The sequence below is a fragment of the Phoenix dactylifera genome, chromosome 6, assembly GCF_051530095.1.
Source record: "Phoenix dactylifera cultivar Ajwa chromosome 6, Ajwa_hap1_PhDact_Kaust_v1.1, whole genome shotgun sequence".
Taxonomy (NCBI): Eukaryota; Viridiplantae; Streptophyta; class Magnoliopsida; order Arecales; family Arecaceae; genus Phoenix; species Phoenix dactylifera.
The window spans coordinates 32,125,846-32,151,695 of record NC_143195.1 but is presented as its reverse complement, the minus strand read 5'-3'; the positions used below and the strand labels follow the sequence as shown (position 1 = coordinate 32,151,695).

Genomic DNA, 25,850 nt, shown 5'->3' with positions numbered 1-25,850 from the left:
GAAGGCTCCTCCATCCCTCACCAATGCCCAAATATCTCGGAGCAAAGGGTGGACACAACCATTACCCCTTGGGCTCCTCCAGATCGAGCTAATGTCGAGTCCCTATTTAGGACAACGGAACTGGCCCGTAAAACACACCGGGCATGACGAAGGCCCGCCCAAGCAGCCCTCAGCTCCGCATCCGGAATCGATATGTCGAAGAGTTGACTGCCCCCTACGGTCACGACCCTAGCAGACGGGTTCCGAATAACAAATCCCACTTCGCCCTGCCTATGTGCACTGGAAATAGCTTCCCGACAAAGCTTAAAATAGCTTTTTCGGAAAGCCACAAAATGAAGCTTCTCTCAAACAGTTGTTTTTAATTTTCTGAAAAAGCTAAAACAGCTTTTCAAAATTTTTACCAAACACCCTTTTTTATCCAAAAATGATAAAAAAGTGCTTTTGAATGGTCAAAAGTACTTTTTGATACTCTAAAAGCTCTCCCAAATGGGCCTAAGGCTTGGTAGAAGTATAATGTGGAAGCTACTTCTTTGGGTTTACTGCATTGCTTCTTTCGCATATTGTTTATCTTGCCTCTTTGTGTGCTTTGTGATTCCGTCATTATTGTACCTTATGTCTAGCGGATCGCAAGCAAGCATCTCTCTCTCTCTCTCTCCACTAACAATCTATCGCATTTGGACATACATCTATTACGGATGATTTGGGTTATTATCTTAGGATCATCCCAGGATATAGCAGAAACTAGAGCTATGCATTAGCATATTGACTGTGTTAGACTACGTTCAGAATATGAGATATCTGGTTGCTGGAACAAAAACGCCCCAAATTATTTTCCTGTTCTAAGATTCCTATTCAATCCAGTTTAACTCAATTGGCATGGCATATCACAACCCATGTAGCTTAGCATGTGCTTGGGGTTAGAGAAAATCCCAACCTGAGATTAGATTGAGTTGGGTTAGAATTGGGAGATTTAGAGGTAGAATTGGGTTACGGTTTGCCCTCGACCTGACCCAGCCAATCCGAATTGCAGTCCTAAATTGAAGCAGTTTAGGAAGTTTCTTGCCGTCAATTGCAGCTAATTATAAACTACCATATAACATAAAAAAAGTAATCAGAAAAAAAATATCTCGATAACGAGGAAGAAATGCCTTCGTGGGTCCTAGGTTTTACCTGGAAGGGTTCTCATCGGGATGCGATGCTGTTTGGGCATCCATCAAGTATATACCACGAAGACAAGTTCCTTTCGCTTTTGACATCATTAAGATGAGACACCCCTCAAAAGCGCCATAACCATGGCACGTGTATCCTAACAACAAAGTTCCTGCGCGGAGGTTGCAAATAAGCAGCTACATTTTATGCACCTACCAAGCAGATTAAGGCCCAATTTGGTAAAGCTTTTGAAAAACCAGAAAATATTTTTTGGCTCTTCAAAAGTACTTTTTTGGGATCGATTAGTAAAAAAATCAGAAAGTTATTTTGGCTTTGCCATAAAACTGAAAAGGTTTACTTCAAAAAAACCCTATTTTGAAGCTTTTTCCCACAAGTGCTTTTTGAACAATATCGGAAAGCTATTTTCATTTTAATAAACCTTTTCTAATGACCAAAATGCCCACCAACAAATCCCATGATTACATCTTATATCATATCTGTGAAGACCCGAATTGGGCCCATCCTAGGAGTGCCGACTTCAGTTGGGTCATCGTGGTCTCCCCACGATGACCACGCCGGCCGAACGGCCAGCGAATCCCCCGCAAGCCCCCTCTCTTCCCCTCTCTCTCTTCGTGAAGAGGGTTAGGAAACCCTCAGAGGAGCCCCATCCCTCCCCCATTCCTCTGAAATTTTGAAGCTTTCCCTTCATTTTTCTCTCTTCTTGAGACGATCGCCGGAGCCGTAGTCGTCGCCGGAGCCGCCAACGCCGCCGGGGATTCATCGTCGACGACCGGAGGTGAGGAAGACAACCATCTATTTGTTTTTTTTTTTTTTGGAATTAAAGGGGGGGAGGATTGAGTGATGTTACCGGTTGCACTTCCCCTGTTTCGGGGAAGATTTGTGAGATCCGGCCGGCCGACGGTGGCCGGCCGGGGTCAATCCGGCCGAAACGAGTTCGGCCGGAGGTGGGTGAACGGGGGCCGGGCTTCCAGCCCCGGTCTCCCTCTCTTTCCTCCCTTTTCTCCCTTTCTTCCTCTCCTTCTTCTCTTCCTCTTCTCGTCCGGCACCGCTCGTGAAGGTGGGGTAGCCGACGGCGGCTGGCCGAGCGCCGCCGCCGAGGGTCACGGTCGGCCGCCGAAAGCCGACCGGAACCACTAGCCACCCCCCCTTCTTCCTTTCCCTCTTCTTCTTCTTCTTCTTCTTCTCTTTCCTCTTCTTCTTAATTCGGCCTGAGTTTTTCCTTGCTTTGAAATCCGTGCCTTATTTGTGAACCAGATCTTGAACCGGGTTTATATTGTGAACCGGTTCCACCTATTCCATTAATGGGTTTTGTTCTGGTCTGATCAGACCTGGTTTGGGTTGGGCTAGGAAACTATTTTTGGGCTGAGTTGGGCCTGATTGGATCTGTGGGCTGGTTTGGGTTGGGCCCGAAATCTGATCTGGACCTATTATCCGGTTTGGTTCAATTGGGCCTAATCTGTTTTGGGCCACAATTGACTTGGGTTTAAAGGATTCTGATTTTAGGGTATATGTTTGATCTTGGGGGCCCATTCTTGGATTTATGAACTTAGAAATTTAAGAGGTTGAAATTAGTTTAAATTATGTTTCTTAATTAATTAAATAATTAATATTCATGTTTAATCAGGAGTTCGTGATATCTGTAGCAGGGATTTTTAAGCGAACCCAGGTAGGTGACCTATTGCTTTAAAGTAGAATTTTAACATGTATCTTGCATATGTCGATGCTATGATTTATTATTGGCATTATGTGTTAGATTTAGAATTAAATATTTAATTTCATAAATTGTTATGTGCTTTACTGTTGGGAGTATGATTATGACTTTGATATAGAAAGTTGATTTATTGATTTTTAAAATCCGCGTGACTATAGTCTAGGCCCCGCCAATGGGATGATACGTTGGCCCTGTCGACTTGTACTGAGGAGCTAGTTCCGACACCGCGACCACCGATGATAGAATAGTGGCGGCACAGGGGTGCGTTTTGCTCTTCGGAGCGGCTCGGTGGAGCGTGAGTTTGGCACCAGGAGGTGCGGCACAGTGGTGCGTTGGCTTAGTGGAGCGGCTCTTCGGAGAGTTGTATTGGCACTTCGGTGTAACCATGCCATTGGGTGATGTGGCCGTAGTCATGCGGTTGAGTTATTTTGAGTCTCGGATCGGGTTTATGGATTATCATGTGGATTTTTGGATTCATGAGTTTAGTTGCTTTTATATGCATCACGACATGTTATATGACGACTTTATTGCATGATGTTGCCTACTGAGCTGTTAGCTCACTCCTATTATTTACATTTTTGCAGGTGATGACATATGATTATAGGGATTACGGGATGGAGTGATCATGATGTATTTAGCTAGTAGATATGGACTTTCTTTTGACTTATGTATATATATGGACATTTGATATGAAAACTGAAATTTATCTTTAATTAGTTATTGATGGTTGATCTGATTTATCTGCCTTGCGTGCCTGCGGGGTCCGCCCTGCAGGTGCGCGGCGTCTGCTCGCGCCCCGGGCCCCGGGTTCGGGGCGTGACAGATTTATTAGTATCAGAGCATAGGTTAAAGATCACTAGGGACATTAAAACAGAATCATAATAAATATAATAATAAATAATAATAAATTAAAAAAAAAACAAATAGATGGTTGTCTTCCTCACCTCCGGTCGTCGACGATGAATCCCCGGCGGCGTTGGGCGGCTCCGGCGACGACTACGGCTCCGGCGATCATCTCAAGAAGAGAGAAAAATGAAGGGAAAGCTTCAAAATTTCAGAGGAATGGGGGAGGGATGGGGCTCCTCTGAGGGTTTCCTAACCCTCTTCACGAAGAGAGAGAGGGGAAGAGAGGGGGCTTGCAGGGGATTCGCGGGCCGTTCGGCCGGCGTGGTCATCGTGGGGAGACCACGATGACCCAACTGAAGTCGGCACTAGGATGGGGAGACCACTCCTTGCCGACTTCAGTTCGTTGGGCCCTAGGATGGGCCCAATTCGGGTCTTCACAATATCATATCATAATATATTATATATATACTATACTATACTATAATATAATAATAAATTAATAGTATATTATGTTGTCTTGTATTATATTATTTTATTATAATAGTATAATATATTATATTATTATAGTAATACATAATTATAACATAACATATTCTTATATTTTATTATAAGCATAATATAACATATTATTACAACTATAATTTTACATTATTATAATAATAATGTTATAATATACAATTAATAATATACAAGATAATATATTAGATTACATTACATTACATTATATTCTATTATATGATTATATTATAATAATATTATATTATTATTAAATATATATAATAATATTTAATAATAATATCATATAATCTATTATGAGATTAGATTCTAATAATAATTTGTTATATTATATTATATTGCTGTATTATATTAGATTATTATTATATTATATTATATATTATGTTATAATTATAATAATATTATATTACATTGCAGTAATAGTAGTAATAGTAGTAATAATAGCAGCAGCAGCAGCAGCAGCAGCAGCAATAACAGTAGCAGTAATAGTCGTAGTAGTGGTAGTAGTCGTAGTAGTGGTAGTGGTGAAAGTAGCGGTAGTGGTGGAAGTAGCAATAATAGTAGTAAGAATGGTAGTAGCAGCAACAGCAATAACAGTAGCAATAGTAGTGGTCGCAGCAGTAGGAGTAGTACCAAGAGTAATAATAGTAGTAATAATAGTAATACTAATAGTAATATACTAGTAATAGTCATAGTAATAGTACTAATAACAGTAATAATACTACTAACAGTAATAATAGTAAGAATACTAATAATGGTAATAATACTAATAACAATAATAATACTAATAATATAAATAATAGTAATAATAATAATTCTAAAATAGTAATGATACTAAAATAGTAAGAGTACTAATAATAGTAAGAGTACAATAATAATAATAATACTAAAAATAGTAATAATGCTAAAAATAATACTTATACTAATAATAGTAACAATACTAATTATAGTAATAGTACTAATAATAGTAATGCTACTAAAAATATTAATATTACTAAAATAGTTAGTCATAGTACTAGTAATAGTCATGGTAATAGTACTAATAACAGTAATAATACTAATAATAGTAATAATAGTAAAAATACTAATAATAGTAATAATACTAATAATATAAATAATAGTAATAATAATAATTCTAAAATAGTAATGATACTAAACTAGTAATAATACTAATAATAGTAAGAGTACAATAATAATAATAATACTAAAAATAGTAATAATACTAAAAATAATACTTATACTAATAATAGTAACTGTTGCTGGAAATTGGACCCGAGGGCGATCGTCGGTCGAGGAGGGGGAGCGGCGGTGGACACAGGAGAGCGGCGGTCCGTCGGCGGGCGGCGTCCTCCGTCGGGGTGCCTGCAGAAAAGCCGGTGGCCGGATTTTCCGGCGCCGGCCCTCCGATGCTTAAGTCAGAAGGGGGGCAATCTGTGTTCACAGGAGAAAGAGGAGAACAATATTTTTCGAGTTTTCTGTGTCCCACCCCCCTTTGAGAAGCAAGGGTTCCCTTTTATAGGGGGGTCGGTTTACCTGTGACGTGATGGGGCGAGGCCGTCGTACGGCTCAGCATGTTGCTTGGACTGGCAAACGATCGGATGAATCATTGCATTGATGTCGGAAATGAGGCCGTCGTACGACCCGAGCTGGCACGCGATCGGGTGAATCATTGCATTGGTGTCGGAGGTAAGGCCGAGATCAGAGACTTATCACGATTGACTGGACTCCGCTGAGCTGATTTGCCGTAGAGAGCCATGGGTCCGTAGATAATAGGAGCCATGCACATTAATTGTTGAGTAAGCCGGAGGTGCGCATTAATTGTTGAGTAGGCCGGAAGTGCGCATTAATTGTTGAGTAGGCCGGAGATTTGCATTAATAGTTGAGTAGGCCGAAGATTCGCATTAATTGTTGAGTGAACCGAGGATTTGCAGAGGTCATGCGCAATAAATGCTGGGGCAGTGGCAGGATATGGCCCTCGGCCGGACCTCGGAGGGGTTCGGCCATAGTAGATGGTCGACAAGGACAGACCTCTGGGGTCGGAAATTCTCCAGGTCGGACGTTCGGAGGTCAGACGCCGACCTCAGTCGTCCAAGGTCGGAGGTTATGCGGCCTTTTTTAGAGGCGGGGTTACTATATTGCTGGGGGAAACCGTATTCCCCCAACAGTAACAATACTAATAGTAACAATACTAATTATAGTAATAGTACTAATAATAGTAATGCTACTAAAAATATTAATATTATTAAAATAGCAATAATACTAATAATTGTAATAATACTAAGTGGTTTAAACAACGCATACAGATATGGGCTACTCTCTGGGTGCCCATATACATGCATACAGATATGGAGATGTTTATTTTATTTCTAGGAAATAACCAACTTGGTTGTTTCCACATATATAAATCATAAAAATACCTTAGGCATTGCAGTAAATAGATATACTTGTATGGGATAGTTTTGACATTTGATAGATGCAATCAATGCATTAAAAAAATGAAACAATGCTGAAAAAATTATTCATTGCATCGCTCAGATGACAAAAATGCCTTCATGCATGTACAACTATCTAGGGGTCATTTTTATCATTTATAAGTGAGACTGAGCTGGTTGTTCCTTGGAAGCTGATTAGCCATCTGTAGAATCATGATACAGAGAGCAGTGGCACAAGCATTATTAAGCTTGAAGTACGAAAGGGCAAGTATTGATTTGGGGCAGCACTCTAGGTTATGGAAAGAGATTCTAACACTACCATTTAAGATTATTTCATGCAATGGATGAACTCTAAACTCGATGGCTACTTATATATCATTTGTTATCTACTTTAGAAGCATGGTTCTATCACCTAAAAGATAATCCTACTGTAGAAAAAAGCCATTCTCATAATTTTATATCTATGATAAACAATGCTGAACAGCCTGAACTGATAAAAACAAACAATTTGACTAAAACATGATAATTGTTCTGACTTCTCTCAGATATTCAAATTATTCTGAAAGTTGAAAATGTTTGGTCAAATGATCTAACAAAAGACTGGTATTAACTATAAAAAAAAACTAATATACAGAACCTGATATTCCTAATCATTATTCGAAAACAATCAGAAAAAAACCCAGAAAGAAGAAAACTCTCTTTCATTTTCACAATTCTGACAATTTTAACTGGATCTGTATAAGCAAATGAAAACCAGTAACAATTGCTTACCAAGGTGCATGCCGGATTTCAGATGTTGCTTCCTGAAATTTTTTCTTCATCATCCTAAAGCCTCTCTGGCCCTTTTCTGTCCAGTTGAACGAAGTGTTACTTTTGAGCACGTCTTCTATAAGGGAAGATTTTAATGCTGGCTCCTTTCCAAGAACATCTTCATAGTCTGCAGAAAATGCTTAACTAGTGAGTGTTGTTTTCCACTCGCTTCATGACAGGGATTCTAAAAAGGATGTAGATGTTACATCATCTAAAACATCTACAAGAGCAAAGAAATATGAAAATGTTGAAACTAAAACAACCAAAATAATTTCAAGGATCTTGGAATTACAATTTATTCTGATACCTAAATTGGAGATTGAACACAAATATAGACACAGATTTCAAAGGCAATGTTAGTAGGCTTGAAGACACCCAGAAGAGGGAACAGATGCTCCTGTATAGTTCTACATGAAGAGGGAACAGATGCTCCTGTATAGTTCTACATTAGGTCCACAAAAAAAAGAGAAAAACATTATCATACCATCTTCCAGACTGTAACATCAGGGAAAGTAAAAATATAATTATCTGGCACCAAAATATAGAGGAAGTGACTAAGAGGATGACTGCTTTGGAACCCAATCATTCAAGTCAAGGACAATAACTTGAACAGAAAAATAAACAGAGAAGTAGTCTGAAAAAGATCCTAGTGAAGAGGCGGAAGTCCGGTACTCTGGTTCTCCACCTGACGTCAGCATAGACAACATGAGCAACACAGGGAACAGTTTAATTATCCTCAAACTTCCGGCAGGCAACACATGTCATCGACATTATCGTGCACCTCTTCATGGAAATTGATTTCTTTAAGCTTCATCTAAGTTTCACTCTCACTGAATCCACCAATGTTCTGGTTCACATCACATTTATGGACAAAAAAAAAAAATCTCATGCTAGGACAGAATTTTAGTGGCAGCCATTAAAATTCAATAACTCTGTCTTCCATCTCATTATGCAACCAAAGTCCGTTCAGAATTTTGAAGGTATTATAGAGGTGTTTTGACAGACAACTAAAATGTCAGGTTGCCTACCCCCCATGAAAATTGTTCATGAGTTATTCTACCTAAAGGTGACCCTACTTATTGGTGTTTTTTTCTCATTAAATTATTTGAATCCAGATGAGCTTCATCTTCTTCTCCACTGATTAACTTTCTTGAATAACAAATTTATCTTTTCCAACCATATGTTGGAGCCAGCAACCTAAGATTGCCAATAGCTATACTTTGCATTGTTTTGTTCCACGATAACCATAACCATACATCCTTGTCCAACTAACTGAGGATGTATTCTTTTGTTCTATAATCCTTAAATCAAGAATTCCAAGATAGAACAACTAAGTTTAACTTTACATACAGCTAACAAATAATTATTCTATTATTCAGGAGTCTACTTAGATGCTCCTGCTTCTGAGCAAGTCATTGAATGTACTAATGCAGTAGCTCTATATGCAACTTTCAGTAAGCAATAGTCTCTGATATATTATGCGGCTATGTTAGTAAAGAATGTATGTAGGAAAACAACTTGCAGAATCTGATGTAGTTCCATCTTGAAAACAGATGATTATGCAAAAAATAGATTGACGATAAATTATAAACTACATGCAAAAGGTTATGTAGATGAGAAACATAAAAGATACTGGAATGCGGCTACATTGCAATACACATTAATAACCTTAAAAAAAACAAATACAGACCATGCACATGGAAACATCACAGGTTCATATGCACAAGTGGGGTATCTAAATTGAGATGACAACATAGTTACCAATAAGAGACTACATTGTATAAGTTGGATATGACCCTGTACTCACCTGAAGACTTGGGAAGCTTATAATGCACTTTTAGGAACCTAGAGGCTGCTTCATCCTTCTTATGACATAAAACTCGAAGTAATGTTTCAGCATCATTTGCACATCTTTGTCCAGGTTTTTTAGATTCGGGATAATAGGAGACATGTTCACTTGCACTCATCAACATTTCAATAATGGTACTGGCCTGAAATAAGAAGTCAGATATATTTAGAAACACTCAAGGAATAAGCTAAAAAACATCCAGGAACCGGCAGACCTTCAGGGAATACAAGTCTATGATCTGTTGAGCTAATCTTGCGTCCTTCTCAACTATAACATGAGGGAGGCCTTGTCCATTTGCTATAAAAAAATCCTAGAACAGATCTTCCCATCAGTACATAAAACAACAATGTCAAATGACAAGGAAAAAAACTTTGAAATATATCACTTTGAGATAATGGTTTTCAAGACAGCAACCAAACAATTGATGATTACATAATGGATAGAAAAGCATGAGTGCATGACACAGTTAAAAGAACAAAATACCAGAAATGGATAAAGATGGAACAAATGAATACAATCGCTTCAAAACATCATATATAACTCCTTTATATATGTCATTCTTCATGCAACAAGAAGCCAAGAATACAATGCCAAAGATTAGCCATAATAACCTTATGATTTGTCTTGTTGCTTAGGTAGCTGCAAATGAAAAAGGTATTCTTCCTAGACTAAGATTATCTATAAGAACATGCAACAAGTAAATAGGAATGGCTCACTATCATGTACAAGAAATGGCAGCATATTCACATTCATTAATCAGCGGAAAAGATGTTGAAAATTGGTAGAAACCTTGCAGTAAACCTTCAAGTACGAAAATGATTTATTTTTCTGTCTATAAACATACTTATATACCTCTGTGTGTGTGTGTGTGTAAATTTTGTTTTTATAACAGATCCCATAGTCATATTTACTAGCATTTCTAGTATCACTGTTCAAACTTTTGAGTACCTTTATGACTTCTCAAATATTTGGTTTGCTACATACATGATGATATCATTGGAGAACATCTTTTCCTTGGAGGACAGAACCGTGCAAACCACAAAGGCAAACACAGGAAACAGCAAAACTGAAAAGGTGAGAACGTTGAACAATTTTTACTCCCTTAAATCACTGCTTATAAGTAACATACATCACATAACTGCAAAAGCATGCTTCGGAAAGTATAAAAACTCTTGTGAGATGGACTACAATAGTACTTAAATGAAAGATAATAACTCAGGTGTCCTCTACTTAATATTTAAAATCCCAATGACTGAGTGAAAACCCTGCACAGACATTATAATAGCAAATGATCACCTTGCAGTCTTGTTGTCAAGATTGTGATCTAGACTGTCAAATGCAAAAGTTCCTTTTTCCTCTTGACATTGAGAAGTTGCAAATTAGAAGCCTCCGACACCAAGAAAGATAATGATGGGAGACAAAATGCTAGACTTCCAAGAACAAGGGTTCTAAAAGGTAGATGAAGCAAATATAAATCCTAATAAAGTAGATTAAAACACCACAGACGACATAGCTTATATATATATTTTCAAATAAAATGTCATTGATCAATGTGAAGGATTCTAGATATCAATGTGCATTTGTTGGAGTGCTTACCTTCAAGACATTTAAATCTTCTTGCATCATTGTCACATCAGAGTCAGAAAACACACGGGATGGGCCTCCATCCAACAATACCCACACATAGCCCTCCTATTATATGAGAAATATAGAAAGGATCAGATCAAATCAATGCTACCAATTCACTATTTTATTGCCAAATGAAGAAAAATACCAATACCATTGATGCTTGACAAATGCTTGAAACAACTTGATCCCGAAGTGTATCAATGATTAGATCACATATGTAGTCAAGAACCTACAAGGCAAATTTATGCAAGTTTCTGATAAAGCTACTGAAAAATGGTAATACAGGAATGGACAAATTGATGAACATCTCCAGAAGAAGAAATCATGATCTACAATGATGCTCTAACAGTAAATAAAGAAGCAGGATTGCTTTCTCATTTTATCTACTTACTCCATCAAGTAATGGGATAAAAATTTCGAAGCGAGCACTTTCAACGCTGCCTTGATATAATGAGAAAAGAAAGGAATCTCTCATGTCCCAAAATATGACCCTTGCTCCTGGAACACAAAAAATCTAATTTAGAAAAGTGATTTAGCCATATGTTCAACCAATACTCGATGAAAGAAAGAATCCTGATTATATCAGGTATCTTCCTTCATTAACATCCTTTCTAGAATAGTTATCAATTCTATTTACAATGGCAAAGTGCAACAGGTTCTATTAAATGCCTAATGCAAAGTTTTTCCCCCCTCAGTTGGGAGAATAAAGTGAATACATTAAGTTTTAAAAATATAGTAATGTGAGCAACATACAAACTACCAGCAGAGCACATAATTAGTAGAATTTGAACCCCACTTATAGTAGTAAAAAATCATTATGCTCACCATATAGCTCAAAACTATCGGATACAGACTAATAATGACTAGTTAAGAGTACCTCTTCTTATATAATGTTATTTTTTTAGTGTAGTTTGTGGGAACTAAGTGCTGATCCATCACACCACTAGTTTATTTTCTCTGTTTTAGTTTTTCAGATACAGGGTGAGGCTAGTTTTGTAACTTTGTATTAAGCATGGGTGAGCCATACTACATCCATCTTCTCACCATATCTGTATTTTAGATCTGGCTATCTAATGTTAGTACAACTATCTCACCTCTTTCAATGCCACTAATATCCTTCACTTTTCAATGCCACAACTGCCACCACTTTCTCAATATACTCCAGTCATTCTCTATGGGATATTGCCATGGTACCTACTAGACCATATCATCCACCTCTTACCATAGACATCTATAACTGTTGGCAACCATCAAGAAAGCCTCCGGCGCAATCTTGTTTTATTTGCTCTTGTTGCTAGTCCTGGTACTTTTGCCATTCATTTTAGCTTTGTTACCTGCTTAATGATCACTGTCTACCCAACAAAACAATCTTTCTTGCCACTGATGGCTACTCTTTTTACCACCAGCTATATTCAATAATTATTTCATGCCTACCGAAGGCATCAAACTGAGACCAAAGCAAGAATGTTTATTACATGCAGATGGTGTGTCCGCCAGTTGCTAGCATGATATGTACCATGCCGTGCCGAGTGGTGCTAATGGTCGACAAGCATTAGCACAGCAACATACCAAGTGCTACAGCTACCCTGCTACTGCTACATGCCAGTAAGGCATTTGCATGGTACTATCATGCATGCCATAGATATTGGCACTTAAATCCATAGCCACAAGTACTCAAGAGGTAGCAAGCTACCTTTAAGGAATTAATAAACTTAATGCATTCACATTTAGGTTCTTGTTCTCTTCTACCTAAGGACGCGCCTATAACTTATCACAGAGTCAAAGATTAAGTCAGTCCGATCCTGGATGCACACGGAACACAAAAAAATGTGTTTCATGGCTTGCTGCTTCACCCTGCATTGTTTCATTTGCTACCAGTATTATATGACATTTGCACTTATTACCAACATGATTACTATTCATGAACTTGCTACTACGATGGTAAACTTTTAGCAGCTAAATTTATTACCAGAGAAAAATGTGCTTCTTCAAAGTGATCTACTTAAGGCGGCCTACTTGCAGCCACTTCCATGCCTTCATATTTTCCTCAGCATGTGTATTATATGAGCATTCTACTATCTCAGATATGCTTCTTAGGCTCGGTTTCACAAGCTTAGTTAGGCAATGATGGTAGGTAACTGTACCATATTAAGCATGATCATGCCTTTTCTGCATAACTGTTTTAATATTCAAGCTTAGTTAGGCAATGGTGTGGATGGATTGCTTATCACTAGCAACAATGCACCTCATATTCAAGAACCACCTCTACCATTTTGCAATGGACCTTGACTCCACTGAAATCTTATCCTCAGGTTGCTTAAAATAGCGATGCTCATTTACGCTAGAACATAGAGGAAGTATCTGATAGACCTCATCCATTGTGCCTGCTTACAAATAATCGAAGTGCAGCCAGATATCGTACTCCTGTTAAGTTCTCTCAAAACATTGGCCTAATGCCCGGTGACAGTGATCAGCTACATAGAAAGCTTGTCAGGAGATTGCACATTATCAACCAATTGACTCCTAATACTAATTAATTATCTAATCTTCAAAACTTTGTTATATACAAGGTATCGTTTCATGCATTGCTAACTTTACCACTTGCCCTCAATTTGAGCATATTCTAATGCCAGCTAAGCTAGTGATGTTAATGACAAATGTTCCCTCAATTTACTTTTTTGTTTCTTGAGACTCTTTAACTCTTATTGAACTAAAGAGCAATGAGACTTTGGGAAATTATTGGATCTTAAATATCATGCCACAGCCAACCGGTTCGGCCTGGTTCGGCAGATCATGAACCGAACGGTATTCTGGGGCGACATGGGACGGTCCAATTTGACACTTGGGATGGTGCCCCACCAGACGGCCGACGAGATGTCCTTCTGGGACTTAATATGAATCTAGGAAATCGGTGGAGAGATAGAAAAGAATCACTTGAATCAGAGAAAATAATATATTCTAGAATAGTAAGTTCAAAGGAAAATCAATCCTAATCCATGAAAAGTTCTCGATTTCAGCAAACAACCTAGAATTTATTATACAAAACCTTATATAATAAGTACTTTTGAAATCTCAATCATTTGCAAAAACAAGATCTTGAAAGATCACTGATTTCAAACCAACAAAATTGTAGAGAACCAAAAATGCTCATGGTGCAGCAGCTAAGCTGGGTGATGGGAGTGATTGTGCTTGAAGAGAAGGCCTTAACCTCTTGATCCCTTACCCTGCACCCCTAAAGAAAGAAGAAACAAGGAAGGAAAAAAAAAGGCAAAGAATTCTTGGACTTCAAGTCCTACAGCAGTCTTTTATATATATTTTTATTCAAAAATCAAAAATTTAGTGACCCAACCGGGTCTGGATGCTTAATCCAAACCCATTACATATTTGACCAGGTAGGTTCTGTTTAACCCTGATTTGCTGGGTCATGAAACACAAACCCAGTTTTTTACTGGCAGGTTCGGGCAGGTTGGTGGGTTTGGCTTGAGTTTTGTCAGCCCTACTCTCATCTTTCATGTTCCTTTTCCCTGCAACTTTCTGTTTTAAATGGTTACCTGGAGGATATAAAATTGATATGAAGAACCTCCTCACCATCTGCTAACCATTCTCCCTTTGTGTTTAATAAAAGATTATGTATATGTACATTTCCCAATAGCAATAATTCTGATGCAGAATACTTCAAAATAATTTTTTTCTCAAAAGAAAAACAAAGTACCCTGTTAGCAAACAATGCAATGATGTATTGTAAACAAATTGGTAGCTTACCAATGAAGTCAGTAATTGTATCACTTGCATCTACTGCACTTCTTCTGATGTCATCGAAAATAGTAAATAGTTCGTCAACTGGTTCACTAGATATGGATAAATCTTGCTTAGCAGCTCCAAAAGTTTGACCTGCACAAGACAAGCAATTTGACAATGTCAAAACTGCAGCAAATATTAAGAAATCGACTTAGAGATGCTACCCCAGAAACATTGGCTATGCTTGTCACGACACTGAGATACACATTAGATGGATCAGAACATATTAGGCCAACATTAACCAGAAAAGAAAATGATTGGAATCAAATAGCAATTAGCATTCAGATATCACTAACAAAATCGTACGATTAGCCATATATCAACCTGAAAGAAAAAGACTCATTAAATGTAAGATAAATGAGAAAGGAAAGATTGAGAGAAATTCCACAAGGTAAAAAAAGGTCAAAGAGTATCTCTCTTTTTACCATGAAAAGAACAAAGAAAGGAGGCAAAAGAAATAAGAGAAAGAAGAGAAAGAACAAAGACAAAAAAACTGAAGTTAAATGTCTAGAACAAACTAGTGTACAGTGAGTTGTGCGTCTGGGAAGGCAATTCTCTAATTCCAACAGCCTCATGACAATAAAGAAGACCTAATAAAAGCAAAATCAAATCATAATAATTCGTTATATCAAATTAGATTTAGCATTTGAATTAAGCAAATTGTTGCCATAATGGACATGGATGAGGTATAATAACTGTGTTCCAAGCATCGCACGTATCTATCCATTTTTTCTTCATTATAAACTCAGTTGAACATGATTTTTTTTCTCATCATTAAATATTTACAGTCCCTCATACAAGGTTTTAAGTACTGGTAGGACGGGGCATCCTACCATCCTGAATGTTGGGATGGGACGAGTCGGAATGGACTAGGACAAGATATCCACCATCCTGAATGTCAGGATAGGAGTTGGGAAATGGACCAGGATAAGACATCCAGCATCCCAAGTGTAGGGACATGAGGCGTTCCGTTACATAGCAAAACCCGGATGGCCTTGTTCCATGGTATTTAAAACCTCGTAAATATGAATCGAATCTAATAAAAATAACAATTTGAAATATCCCCAAAATACTGAGATAGTTACCTGATTGAGCAAGTTCCCAAGATTGCTTTACAGAATCTTCTAGTGTATCAAGTTGATCTCGTATGTACTGCATATTTATGAATAAAACAAAACTTTAAGAAAATGCTATATAACATTACAAGTTTATGAGGCGAACTTGAAACAAATAAGCAAGAGTTGTTGAGTGTTTTTTCAAATGTTATATTACATAGAGATGCATACTAACTTTGACAATTTCGTCTATGTTATAATTTAAAAAAAAATGATCCCTGACTGTGAAAATAAAAATATTTAATTTGTGAAATGCAATGAAGTAACAGCACAGCTGGGCATGATACAGCATGTTACCATCACCTAATTTCCAGGCCAACAACAGGACAACAAAAATTAAGAATCCACATTATATACATAATATAAAAGTTTTATAAGTCTAAAAGCCAAAATCATAAGTTCAATTTTCTTGTTAATGCACCAACTAAAGCATTAAATGGCTGGTAGTGCTAGAGTGCATGAATTAAGAAGACCATATCAAACCATCATCAACGATGATCTAAACATCAATACTGACTAAAATCCTATCAGATCGAGTATTTATGAAATAGAAATTATATTAAATTATTTAGTTTGTTATTATTAAAAAATCTTATCCCTTGATAGGAAGAAACCTCTTTCATGATTTTAGATTTTACATAAATTAGATGCTGTAGAACATGATTGGTGGCGCGGATTCTATATTGAGGTGGCTCACCATGTATTTTGAACCAATAGGACTTGAACCAACTAACCAAAAGTGAATTGTTCTGGAAGTTTCTTCCTATGCATTTCTTCTATGCAAAAAGGACAGAAAAGATACTTTTTACCAACATGATACCTGCCTAGATTTGCTCTACCATCCGAAGAATTCAGATTTCAGACCCATAAAATTTTGGTCCACGCGCTTTACGATATCCAAACCACAGTTAATAGTATAGGTCCTCAATTGCTTGTCCACCATGCATTTTCACATGGCATGTTACTGGGGAAAAAATCCGTTTGTAACCATTCAATGAACAGGTAAGAGATCTTGGTTTTTTTCCCCCATGTTGCAGAATGGATCATAATCAGATGGGTGAATTCCCATTTTAGACTTCCAAACATGTACATCAATTGTATTTAAGCTCAAATCTCACTACCAGATTTGTTGTTCAACTCTCTTTGAAATGATAGGAACCCATAAAATGTTGTTATCTCTATTCTAAATTTGGATCGATGCTAATAATGGTTTCCTACTTTCCTCCATTTTAGACATCCTAATCCTACTTGAAGTCCACCCCAGTAATGTTGCATGCTTCATTCATTCTACCATATTGGCCATGATTTACAGGTTGGCTCCAAAGTCGCTAAACTAACGTAACAGTAGTTTGCATGCCCTCAAATAGTGTTGCATGGGCATGAACACGAGAATTGGATTCACAGACATCCAATTGTCTGAATTGGCAACAGGAAGAACAAGGATATTTGGGAGGCATAGGAAGAAAAAATTTCAACTAAACTCTATATGTTAAGTATTGTATAAAAAAATTAAATGAAATAATTTATAAAGGTCATTTAATGTACATGCTTTTCATTCAAACATGCCAATTAGCTTAAGGGTATAAGAAAGATGACGTTTTGTGAAGTTATATTGATACCTATATCTCAATTTCTTTTCCACCTCACCTCACATTATCATAGCAACTGGAATTCATTGTTAGTCCACCTCTTCACCAATCTCTAAAAACAGCTACTAAATATAGCAGAAACTCCCGGTAGCACAGCTCGTAGGTTGACAGACTGCTGAAAAAATTCACATATACAAAAAACAATAATTGTCGAATAGTGATTTTTCTTGAATCCTTGATGTAGTTTTTAGTGCAAACAATTCAGTCTGAAGTACATTCAAGTATTCAAGTTGCAATTGCAAAGAGCCTTCCTTGAGGCTAGAGGATCAACCATTTTAGTATGTTAAGACAGTATTTAAACGATGCCCAAGTTTATATAGAACCGAAAATGCTACTGCAGTGCATAGAAATGTCACTTCTCCATGTGACAGTCCGAAGCACATTTAGAGACACTCTCCAATTGAACAAGTCAACGCGCCTGACCGTGCACCGGCAGCCATTGGCAGGTCGAGCGAATTGAGAACCTGCTATTCCCTGAAACCCATTTGACTTGCTGGGTCGAGCAGCTGAACTGGTCAACCCAGAATAGGTTAACCCACCTTCCACCCACCCGAGTTAATAATGTTTTTCTTTTTATAAAATGAAAAACCTAAAAGGGATTCGGTGTGTTTGGGAAAGTAGCAGGGCAAGGGCGCTCAATTATTCGATGCCCTAGTTTTGGGGAGTGACAGCATGGTCCTTGTCCTCTGCCATCCCCATCCTTCACCGTTGCTTGCTGCTGTTTGGTCACTGATAGCCGGAGGCTTCTCCCCCTCTCCTCTACTCCACCAGTTGGCCTTTTTTCATTTGGACTTTGGACCCATCAATTGGCCACTGTTAGTCACCAACCATTGTGGAGTGGCCAATTGCGGCCACAGCTATCTGGACACCTAAATCTGTCAACCAAAAACTCCTATGATATGGGTCATTCCCGTGCAGCTTCTCTTTCCATAACTTGAATTACATAGGATTATGGCTTTTCCGAACGAATCCTCTTTCTAGTACGGCAGTCCCGCTAACGTTCTTTCCTATAAGGTTGGACGGGCGATTCCACTCATAGACAACGAGTAGTGGAGGTTAACCTTCCTTTTTCGAATGGTTTCCCCCTAAACCGGACGAGCTCAGTTTCCGTGATGCTCTTTCAGACAGGGAGGGACCCCGAGTCATAGACCGAGAGGGAAGAGAGCGGATTGGGTCTTGAGTTCCGTTACAACGACTTCACTCTGAGGCCTCTCACCTACCCCATGATTCTCCCTGGATGCTTCATCGTGATTATTGCCCGGTGAGTGCGAAGTCAAAGTGGAAAAAAAAAGATTCGCTCTAGCCCATTCTAACAGGGCAATGCTGTGACTGCCGCCCCTATCTCTAAAGCTGCGGATTACAGCTCCTGACTCAACAAGTTCAAAGTCTGAAGTATGAGTCTTGTTTGTGACATTAAAGAATGAACATTCAATTCAAAGGAATGGGACAAACTGCTGCTTGCTATTACTGACTGCTCCCCTTTTCTTTTTATGTGCAGCCTTTCTCTTATTATACGATTTACTGCCACCAAAGAATCTGTTTTTGCTTCGTGAGAAAGGGAGTATGTTAGATAGAATTTCCTTTGAGTTTTCACAGAGGAGCCAGCATTGCATATGTGGTCAGCCACCGGCATTGGCAGGCCATGAAATTTGTAAGATAACGTTGACATGGATGATGTCCTTATATTGAGATTTATTCTGACATCATGAAGTTTTTTCAAATGCTACAGAAAACATAGATATGTTGTGAGATATGGAATCATTGAATCTAAATTATCGATTTAATTAAGAAGCAAGCAGTGAACAGGATCTGTTTTTAGATTTTTTATTCATATATCACACTCACATTTTTCTGAATCTGATCCCTTTTCATGAGCTTATATTTTTAATTTTCGATCACAGAAATATCTTGGTTCAAATGAAGATTTCTTGATTCATATAAATCTGATTATGAACTATGTGGATTTTGTTATGAATTAAAGTAAGATTCTATAAACCTTAAAATAAAAGTTTTATTTACATATGAACGCGTGCAAAGATCATTTTGGAATTATTGTACTATTTGTGTGTGTGTTTATGCGATAATATGAAATATCATCATTTTACTATGTAAATGCTAAAAAACAATTGAATTATTATTATACTTTTTTTCATATTTTTCTATTTTGCTCTTTTAGAATTTTTAAAATTTTAACATTTATGCACTTATGTATTTATTTATGTTGCCATGAGGAATTAGGTTAACCATGGTAGAGTTGCTGACCCACAACCTGCCTGCTAAACTGGATCATTCCAGGTCAACGAACTTCAAGCACTGATCCAAAGCTAGTCAATTGGTCAGTTGGAGTACAACCTCAAGACTCTTTTTCCAACTCAAATCAGGTGTGACGAGATTGCATGGCATAAGCAGCATTTATGCATATACTTCAAGTCATCTGGATATCAACTTTAAACTCTTCATCGGTTTCATCGAAATTCATGCTTTTATATCCTACTAAAGATGACATAGATTGACTACTGGCATCATGCTCTCAGCCTCCTACTTATGCACCAAATACTTCCACTGCATCTGAGCTCCTCTTGAGCACCATTTTGACTTATCATGAACTACAGATTTAAGCACAACATATACAAAACAGTAAAATTTTGGAGGATAGGCAATTTTGATTTATTTATTGCAATAATTTTCTCCATTGAACAAAACAAAAGCAAAGACCATCAGATAGCATGTTGCTTTCTAAGCAGGGTTCATATAATTAACCAATAGCAAATGTCTACCCTGCTTCTCACTCCCACCAGATTTGAGCACAGATAAATTTCTTGTAAATAGAGAGATTGGAATATGCACACCATTACAAGAATATGAGAAAACAATAAGATTAATAAGCTTTGGCAGCTCATGTGGATATATTACACTAGGGGAGCAAGTGAGCAACCTTCTTGTACAAAGAGAGTGGAAATGGAGCTTTATGGCATTTGAGCAAGAATGAAATGTAATTACCAAGGGAGACATGACATGAAATAGATCTGTACATATAGTCAAGGTAAGGGATTGAGAGGAGGAGGAAGTGGTGGCAGGGATGCTGACTAAAACAATTAATAGAATATTAATACAACATTGCCCTAGAGGGTGCCAACTAGTGTAGTCAGTGAACTCTTTGAAGCTGGTACCAAGGACCTAGGTTTCAGTCCTGCCCTCACCCTGATTTTGAAGGCAAATGCCCCCACAAGAACATGAATATTCTGGATGATATCAGATAGCATTGAAAAGAAAACTAAAAAGATGAAAGAAATGGATAACATAGAATGAATAGGAGTTATACATAAAAAATAGGACAAGAAAGAGAAAAATTACAAACCCATATAGATGGAAAACCATAAGCTTCTTGTTTCTATTCATGTTTATGAAGCATTATATTAGAAAACTAGAGTAAGATGGGATATGACGAAGAAAAATAAAAAACTTAGGAAACAAATAGAGCATAGCAATGTAAACTCCATATATTTTTTGAAGGATAGGGATTGCTTTAATACCATAATTTTATAAATGTGCTCTTTTGCGAAGAATTAAGAGTGGATGAACAACTAATGATACTGACTGCAAAAAGATGCATGTCTCTATCATCATTGGTGCATAAATTGAATAGAAGTAGTAGAATTGGGGGTGGCAAAATTTTGTGCACCGTGTCTGATTGACACAGACCAACTTTGAAAAGACTACATCCATACAATAAAATCATTGCTCAAAAACCAGGTCGGGACAAAAAATTTATCTGAATCTAAATTCAGATCTTTCCAGATCTGCATATTCAAAAAATTGAGGCCCTTGCATAGTGCTCTAAATTGGGTCAGAGCCAGGTTCTGGATCTGTAAATTCAGATAATCCAGGTTCTTACTATAAGGCTTAATAACTGGGTTGGATTTGGGTTGGTAAATCTGGATATTATGGTGCTTAGAATCGAGTTTCAAAACTGTACTCTCTAGTATGCATCACATTCAATATTTAGCATTGCATCAAACTGGGTCATACTGTTGACCAAATTAAAACCATGTTTGACTCCACACACTATATTGATTGAAATCCAGATCTAGATCAGGTTTGAATCAAGCAGAAAACCGTAAACTATAAGGTCTTGTTTGACCTGGATCCAAACTGGACCTGGAATTTTGCCCCCCTTACGTAGAATGCCCATCCTTCTCAGTCCATATTATCTTTTTGGCTCATAATTTCAAATGGGTACAACATTAGGGGTGGCAAAATATGACTCGACTCGCCAATCCGACCCATGTTCGACCCGCCATAAACAGGTTTGGGTTTGGCCTAAACAGATTCGGGTCATAAACAGGTTGACCCATTTAACCTGTTTATTAATTGGGTCGGATACAGGTTTTAGATGTCTTGACCCGTTTAACCTGTTTAATATATGGAACCTTTAGATATTTTTTAGCTGCTTTGAATCCGTGCAGACGGATGAATGATGTTCGATCGGTTGTTAAGAATCAAACTGCTCACATACGACATTTCCTTTTCCGCTCCGTGATGGGGATTGGGGATCGAACCCTAGAGGCCTAGATGCATATCTCCGCTCCACGATAGGGATCGATCTCTTCAACTCCTGCGGTTGGAGCACAATAAGAAGCGGGAGGCTCTCCAGAGGTACGAGGAGCTCAAGAACTGCAGCCTCGCAGGGCAACTCCGACGAGGACGAGTCCTCGTCCGACGACGGCAACGACGACCCCGTCGACTCCGGTAAGAGGGACCTCCAGTTCTTTTTTTTTTTTTGCTAAAAGGGGACCTTCTGGTTCCGGCTCTCCCCCACCCCCACCACCGTCCTCCCCCTTCCCCTCCACCCATCGTGTCCGACCCTTTCATCGTCACCGACACGACGCAAAATGGCGATCTGGCGGTGGCGCAGCACCGCACCCTCCCTGGAGGCTGCCGCCGCCGCCGGCCCTGGCGTCGCCATTCACGGCCGCGAGCGGCCCCTCCTATCGAACCCCGGGCCAACCCCACCGGTTACCTCTTCGTCCTCAAGCGCCTCCGCTCCGACTCTCGAATCCCTCCTCGCCGCTCAAGACCGTCTCCTCCCTCCTCGACCAGTAAATTAACGGCAGATCCCGAGCCCAATCTAAACCTCCAGTTGAGATAAAAGACTCCAAATTCCTATCGCCTATTAGCCTTGTAACCCGAAGGTCGATAACAAGGAGCAGGAGGAGGGTCTCAACTCTCAAGGCATTCCTGGAGGCGGCGGAGAAAGAGGAGGGCAAACAGGTTAGTAGATTACCTGTTTAACGGGTCAGGTCAGGTCGGGTTAGGTTAAACGTAATTCTAACATGTTTATTAAACAGGTTAAACGGGTCAGGTCGGGTTACCCATTTAATAAACAGGTCAGGATCAGGTTGTAATTTTCTGACCTGTTTAATAAAGAGGTCAGGTTCAGGTTTATGATTTTCTGATCCGACCTGTATCTGACCCTACCCGATTGCCACCCCTATACAACATCATATGTAATTGGACAAAATAAAGCCCATTAAATAATTCATAATCACTCTCTTCTCCCTCCAATCTTAATCCTCTTCATCTTCTTTTTTCATCTTCTTGTTTCTTTTCCTTTCTCTTTCCTTTATCTATTTTTATCTTTGATGGGAACCTTGCATGCTGTAGCAATTAACTCTCTGAACTGCAAGTCAAGGCTTTGAGACACGTAATTCATGCATTAGAAAAGTTTGCTCCTGTATAGTTTTATCAGAGATAGACCACCTCTGTCTATATAAACCTACATACAGTTCATAAAACAACAAAGCTCAGGATTCTTCAAAGCAAAACACCGCTGCACAGGGAACATATGCAATTATACCATGCTACAGTTTAAATAATAGGGCACCTTTTGCATATATCAAAACATAATAAAATTTCCATGGTCTCCATTTCCATGCATAAAACAGAAATCAATTTTCAACATTATACTACTAAATACGCAAGAAGTTAAATATATAATCTACTAATGAAGATGAAGCCAATACATAATATGCTCATTCACCTGACTGGGAAAATAAGAGAATTGATTGCTTCTATTTACCCAAAAATAACCAGGTTAATGAAAAATTTGAAAGAATGAAACTCACATGCAGAGTGTTAAGTTTAACACATAGTTTTAGTACTGTCAAATCATTTAACTGTCTGGCTATTTTCTCCTCAATAAATGCATGCTCTGCAGACCTTTTCTTTGTGAAAGGATTAATTGACTCTTTATACCGTGTTAAAGCTGGTGGGCTAGGATATAACATACGCTTGTCGACTGCACCCAAGAAAGAAAAAACAAACATATCAGTCAAGAACTAGTGCTACAAATTATTAATCTTTAGAAGAACAACATAACATATCGCTTTCATCAACTCTGGAAAGAGTATATATAACATCCATGTTGGCCTATATCACTATGTACCAATGTGAGGTGCTTTCATGTGATTTGCACTGTACATCTCAAAGTGTGTCTGTGCTTGATCTACATTGTTATGTTTCAACTTGATTTGATGCTCCTAGACTCTCAGTATAGATACAAAAATAGCAGTACATGACAATGTGTTATTTCCCCTTTTAAAAGCATTTCTAAACATCTGGAACATAGCTTGTCATACCAGCCCGAACTGGGCGGTACAGAGCGTACCATACCGTATCGGTTCGGTACTAGTATTTAGTATAGATGGCGTACCAATACTCGGTATGCTGAAAAAATTCATACCGTACCATACCAGTGCAGTGCTAGTGTGGCACCGATATGAAGTTCGGTATCGAAACAATGAACCTTGATCTAGAATATTCTTGTTTCTATCCAAAGCAATCCAAAGCTTCTTGCAACTAATGCTTTTCGCCAAGGTTTCAAGTCCCAGTTTGTATGCATCCATCCAAGTCGTCCTGTCCTAGATTGAACCAGTGAGATTCCACGCCCTGGGATTGGTCTAGGACCGCAGTACCAGAAAACTAGGGTCATCCCAACTGGTACATGAAGGTACTAGCTAGTACAAACTAGATCAATAACAGGCCCCAGCCGATATCAACTAGTACAAGTTAGGTCATGTCGGGTGCTATGACGGGTGCTATGTACCCAAAGCTAGCTGCTAAAATATACCTATATTTTTCTGACTAAGTACCGAAAATGAATATTTTATATCAACTTCATGCAAACTATAAAAACTCATGAAAAAACCATAAAACATTACTACCTAGCATCATAATAATTTTGTAAACATCCATATGATGTAAAGATCCATAATCTAACTAGAAATATCATCATCCATCAAACAAAATAACATCATTCATAATATAAAAATGTCCACAATCACATAAAATCGACCATAAAGAAAGATGACATAATTATATAGCAAACTTCTCTTTCTCCTCTTTCCATCCAACTAGGGCATGTAATATTTGACTTGCCCGTGCTTTAACCAACCTCCTGGACCTAGGGGTGGATCCAGGATTTTGTTCAAGATTTGTTCAGGATTTTGTTCTTGGGGGGCCAATGCAACATAACAAAAACAGCAAAAGTTAAATAATTAAATACTAAAATTTATTATCAATGAATTTTTTTAAAAAAATTTAAAATGCAACTGATTATGCATTAACTTACCCATGATTTGAAATCTTGACCATAAAATATGATCATTTACAATTCTTAATATATTGATTATTCTATAGCTATATATTTGACAATTAGAGAACATATTAACTAATGCATGCATTTGTGACATGAGAGTTTGGAAAAAGCACAAAGAATAAATTAAAATTACTTGCGCATTTAATATAACAATGTATTTGCAAGTCCCATAGTTATTGCATACAGTTATAACATTTGAGTATCATAATTTCAATATAGTTGTTGTGCTCGATGAATACACACATTGATCTTGATGTTTGCCTTCAGAAAACAAATTCTCTGTGATGTTAAAACATCCCTATGGAGCCTCTTCCTTTTAATGGTGCGAATTTGTGGGATTGGAAGAATGGCATCCAACTCGAAGATGGTTTTGGAATAGAAGAAGTATCGATCTTTCTGGAGACAAGATTATTCGACCTCTTTTCTTGATGCCCTCATTAGTGTGAGACTAGAGCTTTGTGTTGGTGTTCTCTTTCTCTATTTAGAAAGGTAATTGGTAATTTATAAAAGGATCCACCATCTAGGCCTAAGAGTCCTGTGCAAACTCCTCTACTCCAACTTTAACATCGAGTAAAATAAATTGGTGGCAAAACTTTTCTATTAACTAGAAACTGAAACCAAGCAAATAGTATTTTAGGTTCATAAAGAATGAAAAGTGAAAGATTGCA

General features: G+C 38.0%; 1 protein-coding gene across 21 annotated transcripts in view; it reads right to left on the bottom strand.

The window, feature by feature from the left end:
- Positions 1 to 468: 468 nt before the first annotated feature.
- Positions 469 to 25,850, bottom strand: part of LOC103696712 (DNA topoisomerase 4 subunit B (DUF810)) — a 56,264-nt gene continuing 30,882 nt past the window's right edge. For 14 of the 21 annotated variants that reach the window (XM_088723696.2, XM_088723691.2, XM_088723699.2 and 11 more), the window contains 10 exons: positions 23,651 to 23,823; positions 15,847 to 15,913; positions 14,726 to 14,854; positions 11,355 to 11,461; positions 11,115 to 11,192; positions 10,931 to 11,026; positions 9,549 to 9,644; positions 9,293 to 9,476; positions 7,447 to 7,612; positions 469 to 1,361 (listed from right to left, as the gene is read on the bottom strand). In XM_088723696.2, coding sequence (XP_088579822.1) covers positions 1,307 to 1,361; positions 7,447 to 7,612; positions 9,293 to 9,476; positions 9,549 to 9,644; positions 10,931 to 11,026; positions 11,115 to 11,192; positions 11,355 to 11,461; positions 14,726 to 14,854; positions 15,847 to 15,913; positions 23,651 to 23,823 — 1,151 coding nt within the window. In that variant the 3' untranslated portion in view covers positions 469 to 1,306. Of the gene's footprint in view, positions 1,362 to 5,618; positions 6,879 to 7,166; positions 7,613 to 9,292; positions 9,477 to 9,548; positions 9,645 to 10,930; positions 11,027 to 11,114; positions 11,193 to 11,354; positions 11,462 to 14,725; positions 14,855 to 15,846; positions 15,914 to 23,650; positions 23,824 to 25,850 lie in introns of those variants that run through there. The other 7 variants (XM_039126618.3, XM_088723697.2, XM_088723689.2 and 4 more) reach the window with 4 other exon arrangements.